The sequence below is a fragment of the Manis javanica genome, chromosome 2 (genome assembly GCF_040802235.1).
Source record: "Manis javanica isolate MJ-LG chromosome 2, MJ_LKY, whole genome shotgun sequence".
Taxonomy (NCBI): domain Eukaryota; kingdom Metazoa; phylum Chordata; class Mammalia; order Pholidota; family Manidae; genus Manis; species Manis javanica.
The window spans coordinates 224,020,727-224,042,685 of NC_133157.1; the positions used below are offsets into that span (position 1 = coordinate 224,020,727).

At 52.7% G+C, this 21,959-nt stretch overlaps 1 protein-coding gene and 1 pseudogene across 3 annotated transcripts in view; one reads left to right on the forward strand and one right to left on the reverse strand.

The window, feature by feature from the left end:
• The window catches only part of DENND3 (DENN domain containing 3), a 53,230-nt gene extending 35,221 nt beyond the window's left edge, over positions 1 to 18,009 (reverse strand). Inside the window, exons 1-7 of one of the 3 annotated variants that reach the window (XM_073230258.1) lie at positions 17,776 to 18,009; positions 10,622 to 10,901; positions 9,635 to 9,750; positions 7,296 to 7,438; positions 4,628 to 4,739; positions 603 to 722; positions 66 to 284 (exon numbers count right to left, since the gene is read on the reverse strand). In XM_073230258.1, coding sequence (XP_073086359.1) covers positions 66 to 284; positions 603 to 722; positions 4,628 to 4,739; positions 7,296 to 7,438; positions 9,635 to 9,750; positions 10,622 to 10,901; positions 17,776 to 17,877 — 1,092 coding nt within the window. In that variant the 5' untranslated portion in view covers positions 17,878 to 18,009. Of the gene's footprint in view, positions 1 to 65; positions 285 to 602; positions 723 to 4,411; positions 4,468 to 4,627; positions 4,740 to 7,295; positions 7,439 to 9,634; positions 9,751 to 10,621; positions 10,902 to 17,775 lie in introns of those variants that run through there. The other 2 variants (XM_073230257.1, XM_073230259.1) reach the window with 2 other exon arrangements.
• LOC140848058 (non-selective voltage-gated ion channel VDAC3 pseudogene) lies at positions 13,852 to 20,834 on the forward strand (annotated as a pseudogene).
• The last annotated feature ends 1,125 nt before the right edge of the window (positions 20,835 to 21,959 follow it).

The following is a 21,959-nucleotide window of genomic DNA, read 5'->3' on the forward strand; positions in this document are numbered from 1 at the left end:
CACCCAGCAGTTTCGCCAGGCACTCACAAGAACCTAACGTCGTAACCCCAATGGCAACGCCTCACCTTGCTGACCTCCTCAAAGTGGTCAAGGTGGCAGCCCATGAGGAAGGACGTGGGCGCCATGACGAAGTCCAGCATCTGCCGGGACAGGATGGGCACAAAGGTGTGCTGCCACTGCAGAGGGTGCAGGTAGACCATGAAGCACTCGGCCACCAGTGTCAGCAGTGCCCAGCTGCAGGAGAAGAACACGACCCGCTGCTCCGTGAGAAGGCAGGTGAGGACCTGGGGGGCCAATGAGACCATGTGCACACTCCAGGCACCCCTGCAGTGTGCCACCAGCAAGACCAGGAGCCCTGCAGGCGTCACCCTGCTCTCCCCACTCCACCTGCCAAATGAAGACCACCCTGCCCCACAGAAAACCCTGTTCACAAACAGTGCACACTGGCAGTGGACATCAACTTTAAGCAAAACAATAAACATCCCCGGTACACTGTACCCTGTGGGGCATGCCTGCATGTGACTCCCCTCTAACATGACAGGAGCTCTGATGCCCCAGTGAGACGGCAGCATGAGGCGCTCTTGGGTGGGGGGGGTGCCTACCTGCAGCACCTTCTCGGCGCTGAGACACAGCAGCGGCAGGTGGAGGTCCAGGTCGATGATCGGGCTTTCGGGGTCCGCCCTTGAGGGAAACACGATCTGTAGTGGTTTCATGTTGAATATCTGCCATGGCCAATTTCCATAATTAGTTCCAGTGGAGGCTGAAACGCACTAACATTCACTATTTGGACACAGAAAGCACCTGACTTAGAAAACTTTTTTGAAGATGCGTGCTGTTGCCTTGTAAGTCACAGAATAATCAAACAGTCTAGAGACACAGAGCTGCCAAGTATGGTTCATACATAAAGTGCTTCACATCTTTTTCAGCCAAACTTCCTTAAATTCTTCCATTAATTAGCAAACTGTTTGTTGGCAAAACAAAGAAAAAATGACACCTAGATAATACGTCCCAATTAGCACAAATTCTACATCAAGCCTGTTCAAATTCATCTTAGCTGGTATACATTATTCTCAGTTACTACTTATGTATTCTCTAAGTATTTTCAATTTAATAGAGCTCCTTAAAAACATGTAATTCACAAAAATTTGAAGAAAGGCACTTGATTTTTCTAAATGATACTATTTTAAGATGACACTTCAAATTTGGTACCCACAGAACAGGCTCCATGTTCAAGGGCGCAGAGGCCCCTCCGCAGAGGGGCCGGATCAGGGGCCAGAGCTGGGGCAGCAGGCTGACGCCCCGGGGCCCGCCCAGCCCTGGACCGCCCAGAGCGGGCAGAGGGGAGTGAGCTCAGTGGGGGCACAGCACTGGGGGGAAGGAAGGGAAGGGAGAGCCCGGGCCAGCCGCCTGCGGGTGGGTGGCCCTCCCCAGAGAGACAGAGCCCCGGGGTGCAGGCTACCGAGCGCCACACTCACTGCTCACACATCCTCACGGTCTGCCAAGGCATGGTTCTAAGTGTATTTTCATGCCAAAAACATACTGAAAACAACAGAATATGCTTTCCAATAGCAAGGACGCTTCCAAGGGCCTCCTAGCATACCTGGGGCCTCGCTGCCTCCTTGTTACCCATTTGCCTACAGAAATAAGAAACGTGGAAAGGCAGGCGGAGTCACTCAACAATGAGATTCTTTATATTCAAAAATAAAACAAAATAGAGTTAAATGTCCAAGTTGTGATGAACTATTTATAAATGTGAAGTTTAATGAAAAACCCTCCTCAACATTTCAAAAGTAAATGTGCCTGCCAGTCACCCAATCAAAGATAAGAACCAAGCACGGGAGCTCACCACCAACGTGGGACGCCGGCAAGCCCTGGACAGCTCGGACCCAGGGGTGGTGTTCACGGCATGAAGACGCACACCCTCTGAGATGGGTTCCATTGTTCCACCCACTTCACAGACAGAAAAACTGAGAAGAGGGACATCTTTCAGGTAAATACTTTCCAAATTTCAGCTTGACTGGAGCCCCAGAAAAATAACAGGTCCACATACAAAGCAACATAGAAATGGCTGAGGCACAGTAAGAGGGGAGGTGTGCGTCTCATGGGGCACAGCCAGCAGTGCCCGTGCCTGGGGAGCAAGGAGAATCAGACCGTTAGTGGGCAGGCAAGCAGAGAGGCCCAGGGACGAGGGGCCCGGATGCCTTTGCTGTCGTGCTGAACTGGGCCCCTCACCCCCGTCAGCGCCGTCGGCGACGACCTGGAATGGGAGGTAACAGCGCTGCAGCAGGGCGCGTGCACGCTGGGCAGACGCCAGAACTCAGGACCGTTCTCTACGACGGCCTCTAAATGGACATTCGTTTCCGGGGGCTCTGGGAAATACTGCTGAACGGGCTCCTGATCAGATGAGGACCTTGGCTTCCACTGACCTCACAGATGTCTTCAAAACAGTAAACAGCTATTACACAATATCCCCTAAAACAGATCGTGACCATTATATCAACTTGGACCCAACAGCTGACTGGGCTTCTCAAGAAAGGGTCACTGTGACAAGCTGACCCAGACCCGGCTCATTCAGACCGACTGACCAGACCTACGTGCAGAGTCGGATTTAATGAACGCTACTGGCTAATACTGAAGCCTGGTTCGACTTTTCACCCACTCGCTGAACAGCTGCTGGAGCGGTCACGTGCCGGCCACGGTAGAAAGCCCCAGATGCACAGCTCCGAAGAGTCTCTGCCCTCGTGCAGCTCAGTGTTCAATGAAGAAAACGGACATTGAACAAAAACACAAACACAAGCCTTAACTACAGACTGCGCCGAGTGTGCAGGACAGCGCTGGGTGGGGAGTGGGGGTGGGAGACGGCTCAGAGGCCTTTCCAAGAACAGGAGGCAGATGGTCCGGGAGACGAGGAGCCGGCCATGAGAAAACGAGCAGGGTGGTCCCTTCTGGGAACACGCGCAAGAGCCGCACACCAGCACCTGTGAGGGACTCACAGCCGCCCATGCGCCCCGAGAACAGTGAGCAAGGGGTGAGCGACCCAACACAGAGCTGCATGGTGACAGGGCCAGGGGCACAGGGCTGGGTGAAGGCACACAGCGAGAACCACTGTGGGGTGTTAGGCATAAAAGGAGAGCCCAACTGGTAGATTTAATAATCTTTCCGGCCACTGTGCAAACGATGAACTAATGAAAGGTCAGGAGTGGAAGTGGACAGAGCAGCGGCTCCCCCAGTCACGCATGTGGGAGAAGCTGGCAGCCAGAACACGTGGGGGCAGTGGCCATGAGCACTGGAAGTAAATGCTGGAGGTAGGTCGGTCCCATGGGAGCAGTGGGGTGAGCGTGGAGTGAAGAGAAGGGGGTCAGGAGCGACCCCCAGTGAACTTTCCAACTGGGGATGTGAGAGAGGAAGGGACCAAATAGTAATTCAAGATTTGAGATACAGAAAGCTGGCACCATTACTTATGTTCAAAGGCAGACCCCAACACATCAGTCACCCCAAAACCACTCAGACCTCCGGGGTGCTCCCCGCTACATCGGGCACTCAGTGGACACTTGCCAACTTTACAGAGCAAGAATGCAAATTGTGATGACTTCACTGCACAGTAAAAAATTACCAGTTATCCACATAATAAAGTTGTGTACCTCACGCAAAACAAGAATCCAATGTTTCCTACACAGGCTTCTGGGAGTGGAGCCATGTGGGCAGGCAACCTGCTCTGACCCTGGGCCTAGAACGCATCTGGCAGGATGCTCCCCCCAAGGACTTCAGGGTTTAAGGTAATATTTAAAATACACATTTTAAGTGCTTATCACATATCTCCTGATAAAGAAAATTAATGTTTCAACTGCCAATAATAAAGTGTAGAGAACCAAGATTTATATGTAGAATCCTCCAGAAGGGACTAAGGTAATGAAACCAACTCAACAATTACTATACATTTCAGTGTTTATTTAATGGGTGTCTGATCTTTAAAAATGGAAGCATCCTGTGGTTAAGCTAGTTTGGAAAATGTTGAGCAAAGCATGTTCCATCACACAGCTTAGCCGTCTGACCTGTTACTTAAAAGGGGTATGTGGGCTGACTTTTTCTCTGACTTTCCTTGACCCTAAAGCCCTCGTGTTGTGAACAGCCAGGAACAGCTGAGCACCAGTCTTCCACGAGGCCCAGTTTGGGAAATACTCATTCATTAATTAAATATCACAGCGGTGCTGTGGCAACAAAAGATATAAAACCAGATACTTTTCAAGAATCACACTGGACAGGAGAAAATACTAACAAATTAAATATAATTCCCAATATTCCAGACAAATAAACAAAAGGTAAATTCATAATTCAAGTGAATTCTGTGTGTTTTCCACTTACCAAGTAATGAACTGACATGTTAACCACTAAAAGGCCTATTACTACTCACGCGTATCTATCATGAGGCATTCCGCAGAACTCAAGCCTACACATTTGACTCTTCACCTTCAGAAAAAGAAAAGCATATAAAATGCCTCTCTCAGGAATTTGATAAGAGTAATTTAAGCAAAGCTAGAACTTAAGAAATAGTTTAAAACACTTAAACCATCTTCATCGTATCACTCTCACTATTAGCAAAGAAAAACATAATTCCAGATTTAATTACCAGATGCAGCGGTCCAGGGGGCGGGCTAGGTATGAGAGATAATTTTGCAGCAAAATCTCTGATATGATTGTCAACTTCAAAATCTTTACAGAACTTCAGATGAGTCAATAAACTGAAATTTTAAAAGAAAAAAAAAAAACACGAAATAAGATGTTAGAATCCAGTTATCATCCGTAGGACTTCTAATCAAAGCTGAAACCTCTGTAAGGGGCCACACCAGCAATGCTGGATTTTCCATGAATGGCAGAAAAATCTGGATGTCAGACTTACAGGAGCGTGGCTGCTGGGGACAGAGGGGCAGAGGGGTCGGGGGTGGAGTGCTGCCCGTTCTGCTTCCTAAGCTAGATGTTTACAAAGGTGCATTCAATTTGCAGAGTCACTGAAATTGACACACTTTACTACATGTGTCATACTTCAATAGGAAGTAAACATTTCAAAGTGTATGAGAAAATCTGTTTCTACAATGTGTTGACTTTTTACGTATATAAATTTTAAAACACAGTGGGTGAGTGGTGGCCTGGGGGCAGAGGGACTGGGAACTCAAAGGGGACGTGAGGGACCCTTGGGGGGTGATGAAATGCCCCATATCTTGAGGGCGGTGAGGTTCCTCACCTTGTCTTTGGTTGGTGAAGCAGCCAAGCATACACTCAAAGTGGGTGGGTTCTACTGAATGTCAATTACACCTCAGTACAGGTGATTTTTAGGACTTTAAATGTGAAAGTACACGTGAAAGTGTGCACACACATAAAGGAAAAGCCCTACGAACACTACTTTTCTAAGATTACAAAAGCAGATGGTCTTGTGCGTTCTCCAAAAAAATTATTTGTTCACTCATTTGCCTTAATTGTTCACCTGACAGATATTTTTGACGATTTACTATATATGGCAGGTCCTGGGCTGGCCCTGGGGTCCGGGGCAATGGGGGCCAATGAGATGCAGCTCATCCCTCAGCCAGGGAGTCCAGATGGGGAAGGAGGGGCGCACTAGGCTGGACGCTGCCACCGTGCCCGCCCAGGGCAGCCATGGAACTGACAGAAGGCCCAGCAGACCCCCCGGTCAGGCAGTCCCAGCGGCTGCCCAGGACCCCCGCCTTTCACTCCTCCCAAGGTAGACCGGACACGGCCGCCACCCCCAGCAGGAGACAATGAAAAACATGCCCAGCACACAGAGTCCTCCATATCTGCATCTATTATAAAAATATAATAGCATGAAGATAAGTTTTAAAAGGAAAAAAATCTGCTGATCTAATTCCCCAAAAGACTAAATACATTCTTTCCCAATTTTTGACATTAGGGAGGCATAGTTTATACATTATCACTATAGTGGACTGAATTTTTGAAAGCATATAGTTTATGTTTCTTTATGGCACTTATAATTTCTGCCATTGCAGTTCTCTAGCAGAATTTTCTAGTCCTGATTATTTAGCAGTGACCGTTAAAAGAGAAAAAACTCGAGAAACACGAAAAATTAACACACTTTTCAAGTTAAATATACGTTTGCAATAATGTCATGCAGGAAGATGTCTGCTGCCAATCACACTACAAAAGGTCAGTCACTGAATGAGCACATTTCAGAAAGACCAGGAAGGTGGGCAGCTGCCTCCATCCCACCTGCCTGGTGAGGGCGGAAGCCACCTGGCTCTTCCCCATTCATTGCATTTGATAAAGCCTGGGCTAACCCGGGGTCAACTCCCTCCGGAGCAGGACCATGTCAGCTCTGTTCTCCCAGATCTTGCAGGTCTATGTCAAGAAAACACAGACTACACCAAAACTATGTCAAAACGCCAGCCACGTTTTCAAAAATAAAACCTTTCGAGGCTGGAATTTGACTTTCAGCTTGTCAGTCGGATCAGGAAGGACTCCCGCTCGGTTCACTTGGTTATCTGCCCACCCCTGCGACCAAGACGTGAGGTCCAACAGGATCGTCCTCTGCGGGGCAGCGGCCGTGGCCGTCGTCGGGTCACGGCAGCAAGAGGACCCTCTGCTGCCTGCCCTCCTCTTTAATCCACCCACCACAAGCTGAGACCGCTCCCTGTGAGAACCAGAGGGCAGAGCACACACCCAGTGGGGCTGGACCGTGTCTGTCCTGGGGGCCTCCATGTGCCGCAACCACACCCCCAACAGGCCACAATCACACCCGACAGCACCGCCATCACCCTCTGACACCACACCCAGACTCCAAGACCACAGCCACACACCCCAAATGGTATCACAATCACACCCCAAAACACCACAATCACACTCCCCGACATTACAATCACACCCCAGACAATAGGAGTTGCTCGGGTTCAGTGCAACGTTCCCAAGTTTTTAAAAATTCTCTACAGCCTCAGGCCCTCTACTTAGTATCAGCATTTAGACAGTTAAAAATTCTACCCAGAAAATGTGAATAAACTCATTAGAGTAACATAGCAGCCTCTGACTTGCTCATCCAGGAAAATAACTTTTCCTGATTTACATCACCTAAAGCAACAATTAAACCATCCACACACGAACTTCGCGGCCAATGGTCTGACTTCATCTTTCCTTTCCTGTCTACCCGTTCCCTGCAGCATTATTTCCAGAAGAGTCTGGGTTTTCACAAGAGCTGCTGCGCCAAACCCAGGCCCGCCCGCTCCCCCACTGCAGGTGGCGGCCAAGGACCGAGAGGGCGCCCGGCGGTGGCTCACCAGGAGAGGCAGTCCTTGAGGGCGCTGTAGTAGGGGGACCTGGAGACCACGCACACCGCGAAGGGCACAAAGCCGCCCACCACGCCTGGAGGCGGCTGCAGCATCTCCCGGTGCACGCTGCCATTGTAGAAGCAGCACTCGTCCTGCGAGAGAGACCACTCGTCAGCTCCTGAGCCGGGAGACCCCCCCGCCCACCCTCCGAGGTGCCGGCATCCAGGCAGGGGGGCTGCAGGGGCTTGGCAGAGCCCTTGCCCCCCACATGCCCGACCACGCTCCCCCAGGTAGGTTCCTCGCCACGAGGAGCAGCGGGCCTTTCCCTCAAGGCCGAGGAGCCCCACCACGTGCCTGCTCCGCTCTGGGCACTGAGCTGACAGATGATAGGCCATATCCCCGCCACAGGGCGGCCTGCAGCCCGGGAGATGCAGCACCCCCAATGGAACGGTCGGACCCAAGCAGAAGGCACAGCTTGCTGCAGGGCCCCCAATCCGGACCCCAGTGGGGGACTCTGTGGGGTGCTTCACAGCCTGACGATAGCTTCAGCTGAGGACTGTGTGACCTTTGGGTCTTTGTGAGCCAGGCAGGTTAAAGGAGACCCCGGAAATAGCAGGCTGCATCACAGTCGCCCCACCACCAGTCCATGAATGCCCACGGCTCCCCAGTGGCTGCTGTGACCTTAGGCGAGTCACTTTACCTCTCTCTGCCACTGCCTTCTCATCTGTAAAACAGGATGACGCTAACAGTTCCCAGACTCACTTGCTGTGCATATGCGTTAGTGTGGTACTGGACCTGTGGCTTACAAACGTGGGCTGCTGTTATGATTACTACAATCCCTGCTTCCCAGGAGGGGCTGGGTCAGAGAGTCAGTGAAAGGACAGGTAAAGGGCAGGGTGGGCCTCAGTCAGAACAGACCAAGTGAGCAGCAGGATACCCAAGAGGAAGGAGCAGTGCACATGTGGGGCACAGGGCACACCCAAAACTGTGCAGGCACGGGGACGGGCAGGAAAGGGGCCATGCACACCCCAGACAGGGAGATGTACAGGGAACAGCACGGCACTGTGAATGCACTCAATGTCACTGAACTGTACACTTTAAAATGGTTAAAATGGGGACTGTTAACATTATGCACCACACCTGGTGATGTAATGCAAAATTGAGCTCTTGCTTTGTTTTTAAATATATTTAATAATAATAAAAATAACATGCACATTTCTCCTTATAACAGGTATTTCACAAATTGCAGAAGTACTTTTCTGAATGATCCAACATTTCTGGGTCCTTCCTCAGCTGAAAGCGTTGGTTATGTGGGGGCAGGAGCTCTGCTCTCTCCTGCCTCCCACCCAGCACGACCCAGGAGGGAAGCCAGGCCGTCACCGCTGGCCCCTCAGCGCACCACTGTCCCAGAGGCAGCAGCCTGCACACCGGGCTGCAAGGCGCAGACTCCCTGCTCTCCGTACACTGCAGAGGGCGACCTAGTCCAGAAGGGTGTAGATGTGCGCTCAGAGCACGTAAGGGAGACAGTGGTACTCCTGCACATTCGTAAAGGACGTCTGCAGGTATTTCCCCTACTCCACAAGCATAAGGGGAAGAAACCCATCTAATTACACCTTCTACCTCCCAACACTTAAAGTGATATATGTTCGGGTGTTCTACCCTAAAATAACTGCCCCAGGCTCAAAGGCAATGCAGAGAGAATGTAGGCAGCCCTTCTCTCTGGTGGGGCTTGGGGACCGCCCCCAATGCACCACCAGGGTGCAAGGTCAAGTCCACCAGTTCGCCTTTAGCTTCTGGAAACCCTCAGCGGACACAGGCAGCTGATCACCTGTACCTTCAGGCCCACCACTTCCCTGACAAGCTCCTTCAAAGGCCAGCTGGCTCACACACAGCAGCCCTGCCCAGAGACACTCCCCAGATCACCAACTGTGGTTATACACACCGTGGAAGCTCCTTGGCCATGAGAAGGAACACAGCACTGCCACGTGCTCCAGGGTGGGTGAGCTTTCAATATCACACTATATGTAAGAAGCCAGACATGGAAGGACACACACTGCATGTTCCCACTTATATGAAATGTCTGGGGGAGGCAGAACACAGACAAGTGGGGGCCAAGGGCTGGCAGGGGCGACTGCTGACGCGTACGGGGTATCCTTTTCAGATGACAGACAGACATCTTTCAGAAACAGACAGTGGTAGGGGCTGCACGGCACTGTGAATGCACTCAATGTCACTGAACTGTACACTTTAAAATGGTTAAAATGGGGACTGTTAACATTATGCATATTTCACCACAACAAAGAAATACCTAAAGCTACTTTCAGAGGCAACCCATGGGAATCACATACATGCAGGGGCCGGTAGTACTGAGCCACCACGCCATACGTTCTGTTCCCACAGACATCAGTCAGCACCAGAAAATGGACACAATCCTCCTTGGGTTCAGAGGCCACACACACGCCCCCTGTAGACAGAAGAGAAAAGAAGAAATCTGATCACGGTTACATGGTATCCAGTTTAAGGCCTGAGCCACCTGTGAACCAACTTCCACTGCATTCAAGACATTCCTGTGACTGTCAGCTGTGGCATTTTGATGCCAAGATGTGCTAATTCTTGGGATCCAGGCCTGCCAGCTCCACCCACCTCTATCCCCTGGGTCTGTGCTCTGAAGGATCTAGAGAGGAACATGGGGACCACCTGTAGACAAACCCTTACCTAGAGGTGGTGACTTTTTTAAATACAGCAGGAGGCAAGGGGTGTCCAGGCCCATCCCCAGTTTGTAATCCCTGAGCCCAGGAAACGTCATCGATTTCTCCAGGGGAACTACCAGACAGGCATTTAGAACAAGCCTGGGTTTCCTACACCAGTTGCTTTATCACCTCTGAAAGCCCGCTGAAACACGAAACCCCAAAAGACCAGCCTGCCCATATGAGGAACAGGCCTGTTTGGGTAAAAATCACAAGCCTGGGCTTCTGGTCCTGGGAACACAGAAAACAGGGTGCAGCAAGGAGAAGCAGTCTCCAGGTCAGAACCGTGGCAGGCTAACTGACATACTTTTAACCCATCTGCCAAACCTCTGGAAGACGAGAGTAAATCAAAGCTAAATCCTTGGAAAACACCATGTACAAACGGTGCAACCCAGCCCCTCATCTAGGACTGAGCTTTCCCAAAAGCAGGGAATGCACTAAATTATGCATGCTTGTCATTAGCTTCCGAAGTCCCGAGTTAAGAAAACTCAACCCCATGACAGGCAGCTGGCCCGCCTCTGTCGCACTTTCTTGAGTGCCATTTCTAGAACCCAGCGCTGGTCCCCGAGGCCCATGGGCAGGGTGTACCTGGAAAGCACAGCTGCGGCAGGGCAAGCAGGTCCACGCCATTGGGGATGCTGACGTCCGCGAAGTCGGTCCCTCTCGGGGCCACCGGGAGGCCTTTCCTGGGTTCCGCCCAGGGCTTCTCCCGCTTCTTTCTGAAGGAGAGTCGGTGGGCCTTGCTCAGATGCCCACAGCTCGCCCCCGCCACGTGACTGTCCTCCTGACTGACGAAAGGAGGCACAAAAACAGACAGGACCTCCGGATCGAGAGAGGAAAGGCTTCTGACTTCCTTCCTCTGGGCAACCTGAAGAGGCAGGAGTAGTGTTAAAGCCACTCCTTGTCCTGCTGTATCCCACCCGTCTTGAGCATCTACTATTCGTTTTCATGGTCCCCTCTTCTGACCCGCAAACACAACACCAGCGGTTTTGCTCTGCCACGTGTAAGGCTTCCCCCACCAGTGGGGCTTGGGATGGTGAGGACCGCCCGGAAGGTGCCGTTGGGAACTTCTCCAGCCCTATGCTGCTCCGGCAAGTCACACACGGCTCAGTGCCAGGTGCCCAGACAGCAACTTGCCCCCCGGCACTGAGCGGCAGCCCAGAGCTGGTCCGTGGGGATCAGACTCAGCTGCGTCTGAGCTTCGCTCTCAAGGGCTGAGCGCGGGGAGAGATGCAGGGCAAGGGCGCAGACACGCTGCACCCCCAGAAGCCCGGCACCCCCTCACAGGCTGTGGGGAAGGCAAGTGCAGCGAAGGGCTCTGAGTGTTGTCACAGCGGACGGACACGTCTGCCGCCGTCACGCGCTCCACGCCGGCTGGACACTGGCACGCTGGTTCTGCCCACCGCTGCTCAGGAAGCGTGGGCAGACGAGTGGATTCTGAGAAGAGATGCATCCTTCCTCACGACCAAATGGTCCCCTGGGCTCTACAAAAGGGGGTCATTTAGCTTGAATTCTTTTACACTTTAACTTGATACTAGATTTTTTTCAAACCTTTGTATTTTCATTTTCCCTTAAACTAAGATAAAGAACATGGGCTCTGCCTTCCATCTCTGTTCTAACTACAGTGCCCGAGTTACATGCTACAGACTTAGGGCAAAGCACATTCTGCTACCAGAATGACTTCAGATCTTTCAAAGAAACATGAACAATCTGAGAGAGAAGGAAGTGGCTTCAGTGCCAAGCGGGCTGAAAACAGACAAATCTAACACAGTCTCTGGGCACAGAAGGTTTGGGAGGAGAGAGGCAGCCAGGTGGGGTAGGCAAGGGGAACCAACGATCTTTGAGGGACCTCAGAAGGGCATCAGGAAGGACACCACTGTCACCAGAGAAATGAGACCTTGACCACAGAAAGGAGCAGCTGACATCAGCATTTCAATAAGAACCAGTGGTACCCAAGGGGAGCTCACCCTTTTAAAAGGCCTTCCACAGTGACAGCATTTTCTGTCAGCAAATACATCCCAAACTCAATATGCTTACTTTTATGCTGTATTATTTGGTTAATTTATACCTGGGGGGAAATTTTAATACCCCTAGGAACCATGATCCAACACAGGAAATCCGTATTGTTGTGTAATTTAAGACCTTCTGTGTATCATATACGGAGGGTATCCCTTTCTTTAGTTACATGAAACTTTCTAAGATTTTCCTAATCACATCCAGCAGCTCAGACCTAATTAACTGTGAAAATGTGCTGGTCAGTCTCTTCTTCACGTAGAACGTTACATCCACAAAGACCACACTGTGAACAATCTGATAGAAACTACAGTCGGAGGCACAAATGAGTGACTCCAGGCGACACCCGGACAGCAGATGGGCCCTCTTGCTGACACCTCCCTGAGCCCCCTGCAGACCTTCCTGGCTGTGACCCCTCAGGGCTGAGTCCTTGCCCCCAGTCCCTGCTCACCCACCCACCTGCCTGGCCACGTGGAGGTTCTGCTGGCACACATGGGGCCAGGTCCAGAAGTCCTGCTCCCAGCTCAGACCTCTTTCCTGACACGACTACAGCCAACTGCCTCCTGAGCAGGTCCCTATAACCCAGCTTCAAAACTGGATCCTGTGCTGTTTCAGCCTTCCGCCTGCAGGCTCCTGGGCAATGCAGACGGCACAGAGCTGCAGGCTCTGCCCCAGGGCCCCATCAGCTAACCCAAAGCACCCCACTGTCCCTTCAGCACCTGCCACCACCATGCACCACACTGGCACGCCCTAAGGCTCAGGTAGGCATGGATTCACCACTAACGCTTCCTTCCAGGCTTCTGCTGGGGAACCCCACCTCCACCCACCTGGTCCAGGGTTCCCTACAGGCATCTCTGTCCACTCTCACAGAGGGGCATCCCTGTCTAAGGTGCACACATGACCTTGTCTCCCCTGCCCCCACAGGCAGTGGCTCCTGCCCTCCGGGGCCATCCCCCTACCCGAGCAGACCAGGCCCTTCCGTGGGCCCAAACGAGCCCACAGGCCATCTATGTCCCTCCACAGGGCCAAAGGGCACTGGTTTCTAGGTTGACATTACTACTATATGCTCCCACTTGAGTTTCTCACAGGGAAATGACACCCCCAACACCCCGCCTATCGCCCTCCTCCCACCTCCCCTCCCCCCACCTCCTGGAGCCCCTCCCCACTTCCCCCTCCCCTCCCCCACTTCCCCCTCCCCTCCCCCACCTCCTGAAGCCCCACCTCCTACCTTCCCTACCCCCTCCCCTCCCTTCCCCTGCCCCCCACCCACTGGAGCACTAATGCCGTCACCTTCCGAGTTGTGTGGTGAGGTGAGATAGGGTGTACTGTGTTCCTCTGTGTCCCCACACTGAGCACCGAGGACGCCGCTCTGGCCCCGGGGATCTCTGTTAGACACCGTCAGCCGGCACTGAATACTGGTCCTCACACTAAAGCCAATAAACTGCTTCTCATTTCCTCTATTTATTTTTAGTCACTTAAAGTGATGAGGTTAAAATTCAGCCAACTTGGCACTTGGCAGTTCATTACACATGTTTTTTCTCAATATAGCCCTGTTGCCTTTTCTAATTTGATAAGCAATAGCAGTCCTATTTTTTTAAAATAACAACATAAAAATAATAAATGAAATTAGTAACAGAAAGGGAAGGCCCTCCCCTTAATTCCATGACTCAAAGGAAACACCTTTTGCACAGTGTGGGATACATTCTTCCCATTTTTACGCATATATACTCTTTTTTCATAAATACAAGCATCCTATCTAACCTATCCCACTAGCTTTGTTTCCCCCCCCCCCCCCCCCCCGCGCCTACCCACACACAGTGTGGCTGACTTCCCTGTTCACAGCTATATGGTGTCACACTACGACAATTCAATAATGAATTCGCCCCGTCACCTACTGAGGGACGGCTGGGTTTCTCTCAAATCTGTATCATGCTGAATCTGAGCAAAAGCAGCAACGATTACTCTGATTTGCACATGTCCAACTCTTTAATTAGAGCAAACCCCCTACATGTCACGCTGGATCTGGACCCCAGTACTGTTACTCTCTGGTACCTGCTGCGAACGCCCCGCACCTACAGGGTAGGATGAAATCCAGCTCTGCAGACTGGTTAGTTAATTCTTGCTATTTCTGGATGCTGATTGCTAACTCCCCCACCCAATAACCACCATTTCTGCCCAAAAAAACCCAGAGCTAATTAAAAAGTTAAAAGCACAACAAACCGGGCGGGGGTGGGGAGAGCGGGCAGTGGGGGACACGCAGGCACTGCAGGGGGAGCAAGCCGCGCAGGCGTGGACGGCGTTGGTGTGAGGAAGACCTTCAGCGTTTCTCTAGCCGAGAGGGGTCAGGCCCTCTGGTTGGAGATAAGTTGTGTAACGCACCGACTTACTGTGACCTAGGAAAGGCCACCAAGGATGTCTCAACAAAGGATATGGGTTTGGCATGGTTAGAACAGACCTGAAAACCAAGCCTTGTAGTGGAGTGGAATTTTCTACTTCCCGTCATGCCTACACTTATACAGGGAAAACTTCAGGCAACCTAGAGACCAAATATAAGGTCTGCAACTATGGACTTCCCTTCACCCAAAATGGAACACAGACAATACTCTTGGAACAGAAATCTCTTTGGAGAATAAGGTGGCTGAAGGGTTGAAACTGACTCTTGATACCATATTTGTACCGAACACAGGAAAGAAGAGTGGGAAATTAAAGGTTTCCTGTAAGCGAGAGTGTTTCAGTCTTGGCAGTAATGCTGATAGAGATTTTTCTGGACCAACCATCTGTGGCTGGGCTGTGTTAGCTTTTGAAGGCTGGCTAACTGGCTATCAGATGAGTTTTGACACAGCCAATTCCAGACTGTCTCAGAATAATTTTGCCCTGAGTTGCAAGGCTGCAGATCTCCAGCTGCACACTCACGCGAACGACGGCACTGAATTTGGAGGGTTATCTACCAGAAGGTTAATGAGAAGATAGAAATGTCAATAAACCCTGCTTGGACGGCTGGCAGTAACACCCGTTTTGGCATCACTGCTAAATACAAGCTGGATTGTAGAACTTCTCTGTCTGCTAAAGTAAATAATGCCAGCCCGATCAGACTGGGTTACACTCAGACCCTTCGACCAGGCGTCAAACTGACCCTGTCGGCTTTAATCGATGGAAAGAACTTCAATGCAGGAGGTCACAAGGTTGGCTTGGGCTTTGAACTAGAGGCTTAATGTGGTTCTGAGTAAAGCAAATTTGTCCCTGGAGGTGAAGAGAAATGAACCCACTATGTTTGGGCCTTAAAATTTTGTGAAATTTCAAAAGTGTGAACTTTTTATTCTTCCAAAGAATTGTAATCCTCCTCACACTGAAGTCTAGAGATCCCAGGACCATCCTAAGGGAGGTGCTTGAAGGCATGCCTGGAAGTTGTCACATTTGTGCCACATTTCAGTTGAGTTCTGCCGTGTTTTTTTAATGTGGTCCTCAGCGACAACATAGTGTCACGTTACAAAGGAAACTACCCAATCCTCCCATTTGTACATCACGCCCTGCATGTCCCACCAAAAAAAAACACAACCTAATTCATCTGAGTCACAGATTTACTTCTGTTAGATGATATAGAGGCACCGATCTCACAGGATCAGCCATCATTTGTGAAATAAAACAAATACTTTTTAAATGCTCTCGTACTATACCGTCCAATACAACTGCCAGTAGCTGCATGTGGCTATTTAAATCTAAATTAATTAAAGTTATACGAAGTGTAAAATCCAGTTCCTCAGCAGCACTAGCTCCACCTCACACACCCAGTAGCCATATGGGGCTAGTGGCTTCCATACTGGAATGCACAGATAAAGAACACTGGTTGTCACCATCCAGAAAGTTCTGCTGGATGGTGCTACTCTGGCAATTGAAAGCTAGGATGCTCACCACAAAAAGCCATTAAAACATGCCTTTACACACGAGAATTATGTTAGTGACCTTTCCACTCCTCTGCAGTGGATGTGGTAGATCCCTTTACACCCTGTAGCTGGTCTCCATAGCAACCTAGAAGTGGAGGGAAATTACAGATCCCTTCACACCCTGTGGCTGGTCTCCATAGCAACCTAGAAGTGAAGGGAAATTACAGAGCCACAGCGGCTCACACGGGGACAGCTCACACGGGGACAGGACGGCATTCTTGACTTCCCACTATTCTCACAAAATGCCATCTGAGAAACAATACAAAAAGTTAAGACATTACAGTATCCTAACATTAAGTTGGGTTATTTCTCCTATCTCCATGCTTCCATGTCCACGTGCCACCAAAGAAGAATGCCTGAACCACACAGAAATGGTGATTTTAAGAAGTACAATTAAAAGTTATCAAAAAGCCTGGGACATCCAAAATAGAACTACTATAATAATAAAACTAAACAAATCCTACCTTGGTTCATTGTAACATTAATATATACCTTAAAAGGATCACTCCAGGGGGTTCGTCCTAATTATATTTTCCTGCTCCTTCAACTTGTTTTTCTCTCCACCGTCTGCCAAGCCCCTTACAGAATCGGAGTACAGAATCAGGGGGATAAACGTTAAAATACAGAGTAACAACCTGCCCACTCCCTAAGGGAAAATGCTGCAGGCTGATTAGTCTAGGGAAGTACCACTGTCAGTATTCCCACTGATTCATCCTGCCCTCAAGACATGTCAAACATCGGGGCAGCTAATAGTGTCGTAATCACCCAAGAAGCAACTGAAACCAGGTCATTTCCTATTAGAAGAAAAAGGAGGAAATGGCATTTGGCAAATGAGAGGCAGGGAGACGATCCATGAGCGCTGGAAGAGACAACTCTAAGGGCATCTGGCATTACGGGGGTTCAGAGAGTAGGAGACCCGGAGGGAAGGCGGAGACCACACGAACTGGCTCTGCACTGGGCCCGAGTACTGACGACCGAGGCATTCACAGCCGTCTGTCCTGTGAATCTTGGCGCCATTTAGCTTCTCTGACGGACGTCCGTCCCACCCCGCCGTCTCGGATACTCGAATGCCTGCCTCCGCCCTTCCCTGCGGCCGTCTGCAACCAGCCCAAAGGACGCGCCCGGATGGCCGGTTGGTGAATCGGGAACTCTCCGGGCATTGCCGCTAACCGGGGGAACAAGACAGTCACGCACATCCCGGGCCAAGGGGGAAAGAGCGCCACACGGCGACTCACAAGCAGGCGGGCTCCAGGGCTGAGAAAAAGTGAGAACACGGGGAAAGAAGAGAAAAGGTCCTGAGTTTGTCGCTTTGGCTACTAGGGTGCAGACACCGGGCCGGGTTGTGGGGGGAGGGGAGGCCTTTACCGCAAGTGAGAAAACAGCTAGGTTTCATCGCAAAACACGGAATTCAGAATACTGCAAGGCGCTCTTAAACCTAGCACTTAACAGCCTCACCGGCTGTGTCTAGAACGTGCCCACCACCTGGGGGCAGTGGCTCTGTTCTGCCCACGGGAGCGCCCTCGGCAGCGGCGGGAGCCGGCCGCGCGCCCTCGCTCCGGCGCGTGCTCACCTGGTAGGAGCCCTCGGGGCGCAGGGGCCCGGAGACAAGGCTCGGGGGACGCGCGGACGCTGCGCCCGGACGCCGCACAAGGCAGGGGAGCGACCCCGAGCGGGCAGTGAGCCGGCCAGGCCGGCCGCGGGCGCCCCGCCCGCCCCGCAGACGCCCAGGAGCGTGGCTCCGGGCTCGGCCTCCGCCGTGGCCGCCTCGGTCTCCCAGCCCGGCCTTACCTGCTCAGGACGGCGGAGGCCCTCCCGGGAGGCCCCCAGCAGCGCGCACAGCTCCAGGAGCCCCGCGGGCAGCGCCAGGCGCTGCGCCGCCTCCTCCGCCATGGCCGCCCTGCCGCCGCCTCCAGGCGCACCGGCCGCTTGGCGCCCGGACCCCGAGCAGGGTTCCAGATGCCCGCGCCGTGCAACCCGCAGCCAGCCCGCCGGGCGCGAGCCAGCGCCGTCGCGAGGCGGGGCGGGGCCTGAAGGGGCGGGCCCGTGGGTGGGGCTCCCTTGGAGCCGTCCCTGCTGGGGCGGGCACTGGGCCCCGCGTGAGGTCGTCACTTCCGAACCTGCCCGCGGGTCCAGACGCGCGCACGCCATCTGCACGCGCGGTCATTTCAATCGGCCCCGCCTTACTGGCAGGCCTGCAGCCCCCTCCCCGGGCCCTGGAGGAGGGCTGGCAGCCAACACCCCGGCCCGGAGGCGGCAGGGTCCCCTGTTCCCGCCAGCAGCCGGGCCCACCCGGGAGGGCGTGGAGGGATCAAGTCCGGGCGCGCCCCCAGCCACTGCCGCCTCCTCCAGGAAGCCCTCGGCACCCCGGGCCGCGCGAAGTTGACCGCCCGTGGACTGCAGGAAAGGCCGCGCGGTGGAAAGAGCCATTCCTGGTTAATAACCGCCCGGTTAACCTAAGGCTAGCCGTGTCCAGCAAGAGGCTGAGCGAAATTCAGCAGGAAACCGGGCGGGATGGGCGCCGCTGGGATGAGCCCTGGGAGTGCAGGAGTGAGGAGGGCCGGAGGGGACAGGGCTCTTTCCCCACCAGCTCCAGGTCTGGCCTGATCCTGATGGACTGTAGGATTGATTTTTTTTTTAATCTTAAATGCTTAATACTAGTGCATCAGCCTAAGAAAATAAATAATAACTACAAAGCAATGTCAAATCAAAAGGGGGAAGGGGTGGGCCTGGGTCTGGAGGCCAGAGAAACCATCCTTTATAGGCAGGTGGGGCCCCACTGACAGCATCCTGCCTCTCGGGATTTCTGGTTCACTTAGAAAGTCACCAAACCATCTTGAGCCCCAGCTGGCCCTTGCTCAGGTCTGAAGGCCACTGGCCTCCGTGGCTTACACTGGTGAGCCGCGGCAAGACCATATCTGCCCATACTTGTGTGGCTCTCTCCACTATGGCCTTGCTGTTGGCGGCCTCTGCAGAAGGCAGGGCAGAGATGACACCTGGGCAGCCTCACTGCCCAGGAGGGGCCCGCAGATGCCTGTAGGAGGCATGAGCCACTCCCTGAGACGTAGCAAGGCCTTAGGCTTGCAGAGACCCTGAAGTCTGACTCCTGTGGGCTTGGGACCGCCAAGCTCCTCAACCGCCCTGGGCCTCTGCTACCTGTGTGTCAAACACCGCAGGCGTGGTCAGGATTCAGGGAGGTAAACACCGGGCAGCGCCCGCTGTGGAGACCCAGTAAGGCCCAGGGAGTGCAGGCAGGCGGAGGGCTTAAAGAAGGGAGTGCAGGAGTGTGGCCCAGCCTGCCTCCAGCTGTGCGGGCTGCGGGTTCCCCTGCTCCAGCCCTCCCTCCCCCTCCGACCACTAGGGAGGGGCCAGACGACCTCCCCTGGACTGCTACCTCCCCCCTGTCTGCTTCTTGGTAAGTCCCCAGAGCTCTCCATGCAGAGACCTAAAAAGCGCGGACAGCCAGCCTTGCCGCGCCCTTGAGGCAGTGCTAACAGGATTGGAGATGGAAGTGGAGATAAGCAGAAATCAAAATTACAGGTGGAAAAGCCAGGCGAGGGTCGCCTAGCGACAGATGGTGCGTGTCAGGGGACCCAGAGGAGGGAGTACGTGAGCCTGGCTAACAAGGGGACATCAACAAACACCTCACAGGAGAGTCAGGGAACCGAAGCTGAGACCGGCTGCAGGACAGACTGCGGGACAGGCAGGCGCAGCGCCCACGCACGCGGGCCCCCACGGCAGAGACCCTCCCCTCCGCGTGGAGCAGGTGTGCTGCGCTGCCTGGCTCTCAGGAGAGCCGTGAAGATCAAATGAGAAAATGGATATGAAAACAGTTTGTAAACCATGAAACACTGAGGCAGAACTCAGGGACAAGCACGGCACTGTGAATATACTAAGTGACACTAAATTGTTCTCTTTGAAATTGTTAATTGTATGCCATGGAATTTCAGCTCAAATTATTTTTAATGGAGTTTATGAGGACTCCAGTCTCACCCTGCAGTATATCAGTGCTCCTTTGCACATTTTACCAGGGCGTTAGGTAGTGAATAAAATTGTTTTTTAAAATGTAGGGGCTGAGGGGGAAAACTGCATGAATTCTGAAACCCTCTGAGCCCAGCACAGAACAGGCAGATCCCGTGTGGACCAGGCAGGCAGGGGGCAGTGGGGCCTCAGAGGGATGATGGCCTTGACAGGCCTGTGGACATCTAGATGGGACCCCCTCAGGCTGCTTCTGTGTGCTCACGTGAGTGTGTGTGTGTGCGTGCGCGCGCATGCCTGTGTTCAGCAGCCTGTGTACTGTCATGTTTAGGTCTGGGCTCTTCCTTCCTCCTCCTGTGGTGGGGAGGGATGGGGGAACTGTAAGAGAGCCAGAGTGCAGCCAGATGGTCCATAACTCTGGGCAGTGGGCATCAAGGGACAAGCGCAAGCTGTCATCCCGAGAGGCGGAAATGTGATGTCACAGCAGAGGGCACAGGTGCTGCTAGACGTCCCAGGAGCCGCACCAAGGGAGGGCCACCTTGGCCAATGCCCTCAGACTGCCCCAACCGCCTACCCCTGCCCTAACCAGCTGTAACCCCACTGTTAGAAGTTGTTCTGCTTTAAAAATTTAATAAATAAGAGGAAGCTACATGTTGGTAAATGCCAACCAGGGCTCATGGGGAAACGGCAGTCTCTGAGCTCAGTATTGCACAGGACTTTGAGAGGCGCAAACAGTGGGCCTGCACACTGGCCACAGATTCCACAAACCCCTCTGCCAGGCCCTGCCCTGGGCAAGGAGGACCCGGTGTAGGGCTGGGCCTGGGCAGCTCTGGTCCCACAGCAACCCAGACCATTCTAAGGAAAAGCCAGTCTTCAAAACCATGAGGCTCATGCTACATTTTGTCAGTTGCAAAACAGAATAGTACTTCCCTCCCCTCAATAAAAACATATAGTTCTGCTCAACAAACATCTCTGGAGCACCTGTCACGTGGGGGCCGCTGCCGAGCCCCACATTTCTGGTGTGTGGGGATGTTGAATTCAGACGGAAATGACACTCTGCCCCCACATAGACCTGACGCAGCCTGGCAGGCTGACAGACCCCAGGCACACGGCACTCTGTGCACGTCAGTTCCCAGGGCCCATGCCTGTGTCTGGCACAAAGTATGAATGAAGAAGAAAGATCAATTCCACTGTCAGCTTCGAAGAGGGTGCTATTCAGCAGTGGGTCACTAGCCTAACACTCAGTAAATAAAGTCATAGGAGAATACACACTGTGAAACCATTTAACAGAGTCCAAGCTGGGACAAAACATACATAAGTAAGGAACAGTAGGGGATGGTGATGCCAGGTTCGAGACAGGAGCAGAGGCCCTCAGAGCCTTCAGCGGGTGGGGCAGGATGTCCATCTTACAGCACTTAGGCCCATCCTTTGTAAATGCGAAATATTTTATCAGAGAAAAAGAGAAAGGCAGCGGTCTCATCTATTTCTGGAACGTGATTGTGTGTAAAACAATGCAATTGCGTGAAGAAGCTTCCCCCACTTCAAATACCAAGCAGTTGTCCCTGACCCCAATACCCAAGAAATGGATTGGATCTGGAAAGAGTCGGGCAGAGAGAGAGCGACAGTGCAAAAGAACACGTGATTTCAAGGAAAATGGGAAGTAGCCCGTCCCTGGAGGTCTGACAGCTGGAAAAATGTCTCTGACCAGGGCTGCTCCCCACTCAGTGGCTGCCCGATCTGAAAACCGACTGCCCCTAAGAGGGGTCTCACTTAAAGAAAATTCTAGGAGGGGAAGGATGGCAAAAGGGAGAGGCTGAGGGCTGAGGGAGACCCCCAGCCCCTTTGGCCCCTAGCAGCAGGAGCTGCAGACACTTGTGGCCTGGGGGCCAGTGGGAGCCTCAGGGCAGAGCGGCAGGGAGGCGAAGGTCAGGCCCGTGGGTTGGGTGGCCACACTCATCCCCAGACAGGAAGCTGCGGTCTGGGTGCTGCTGTGTGCT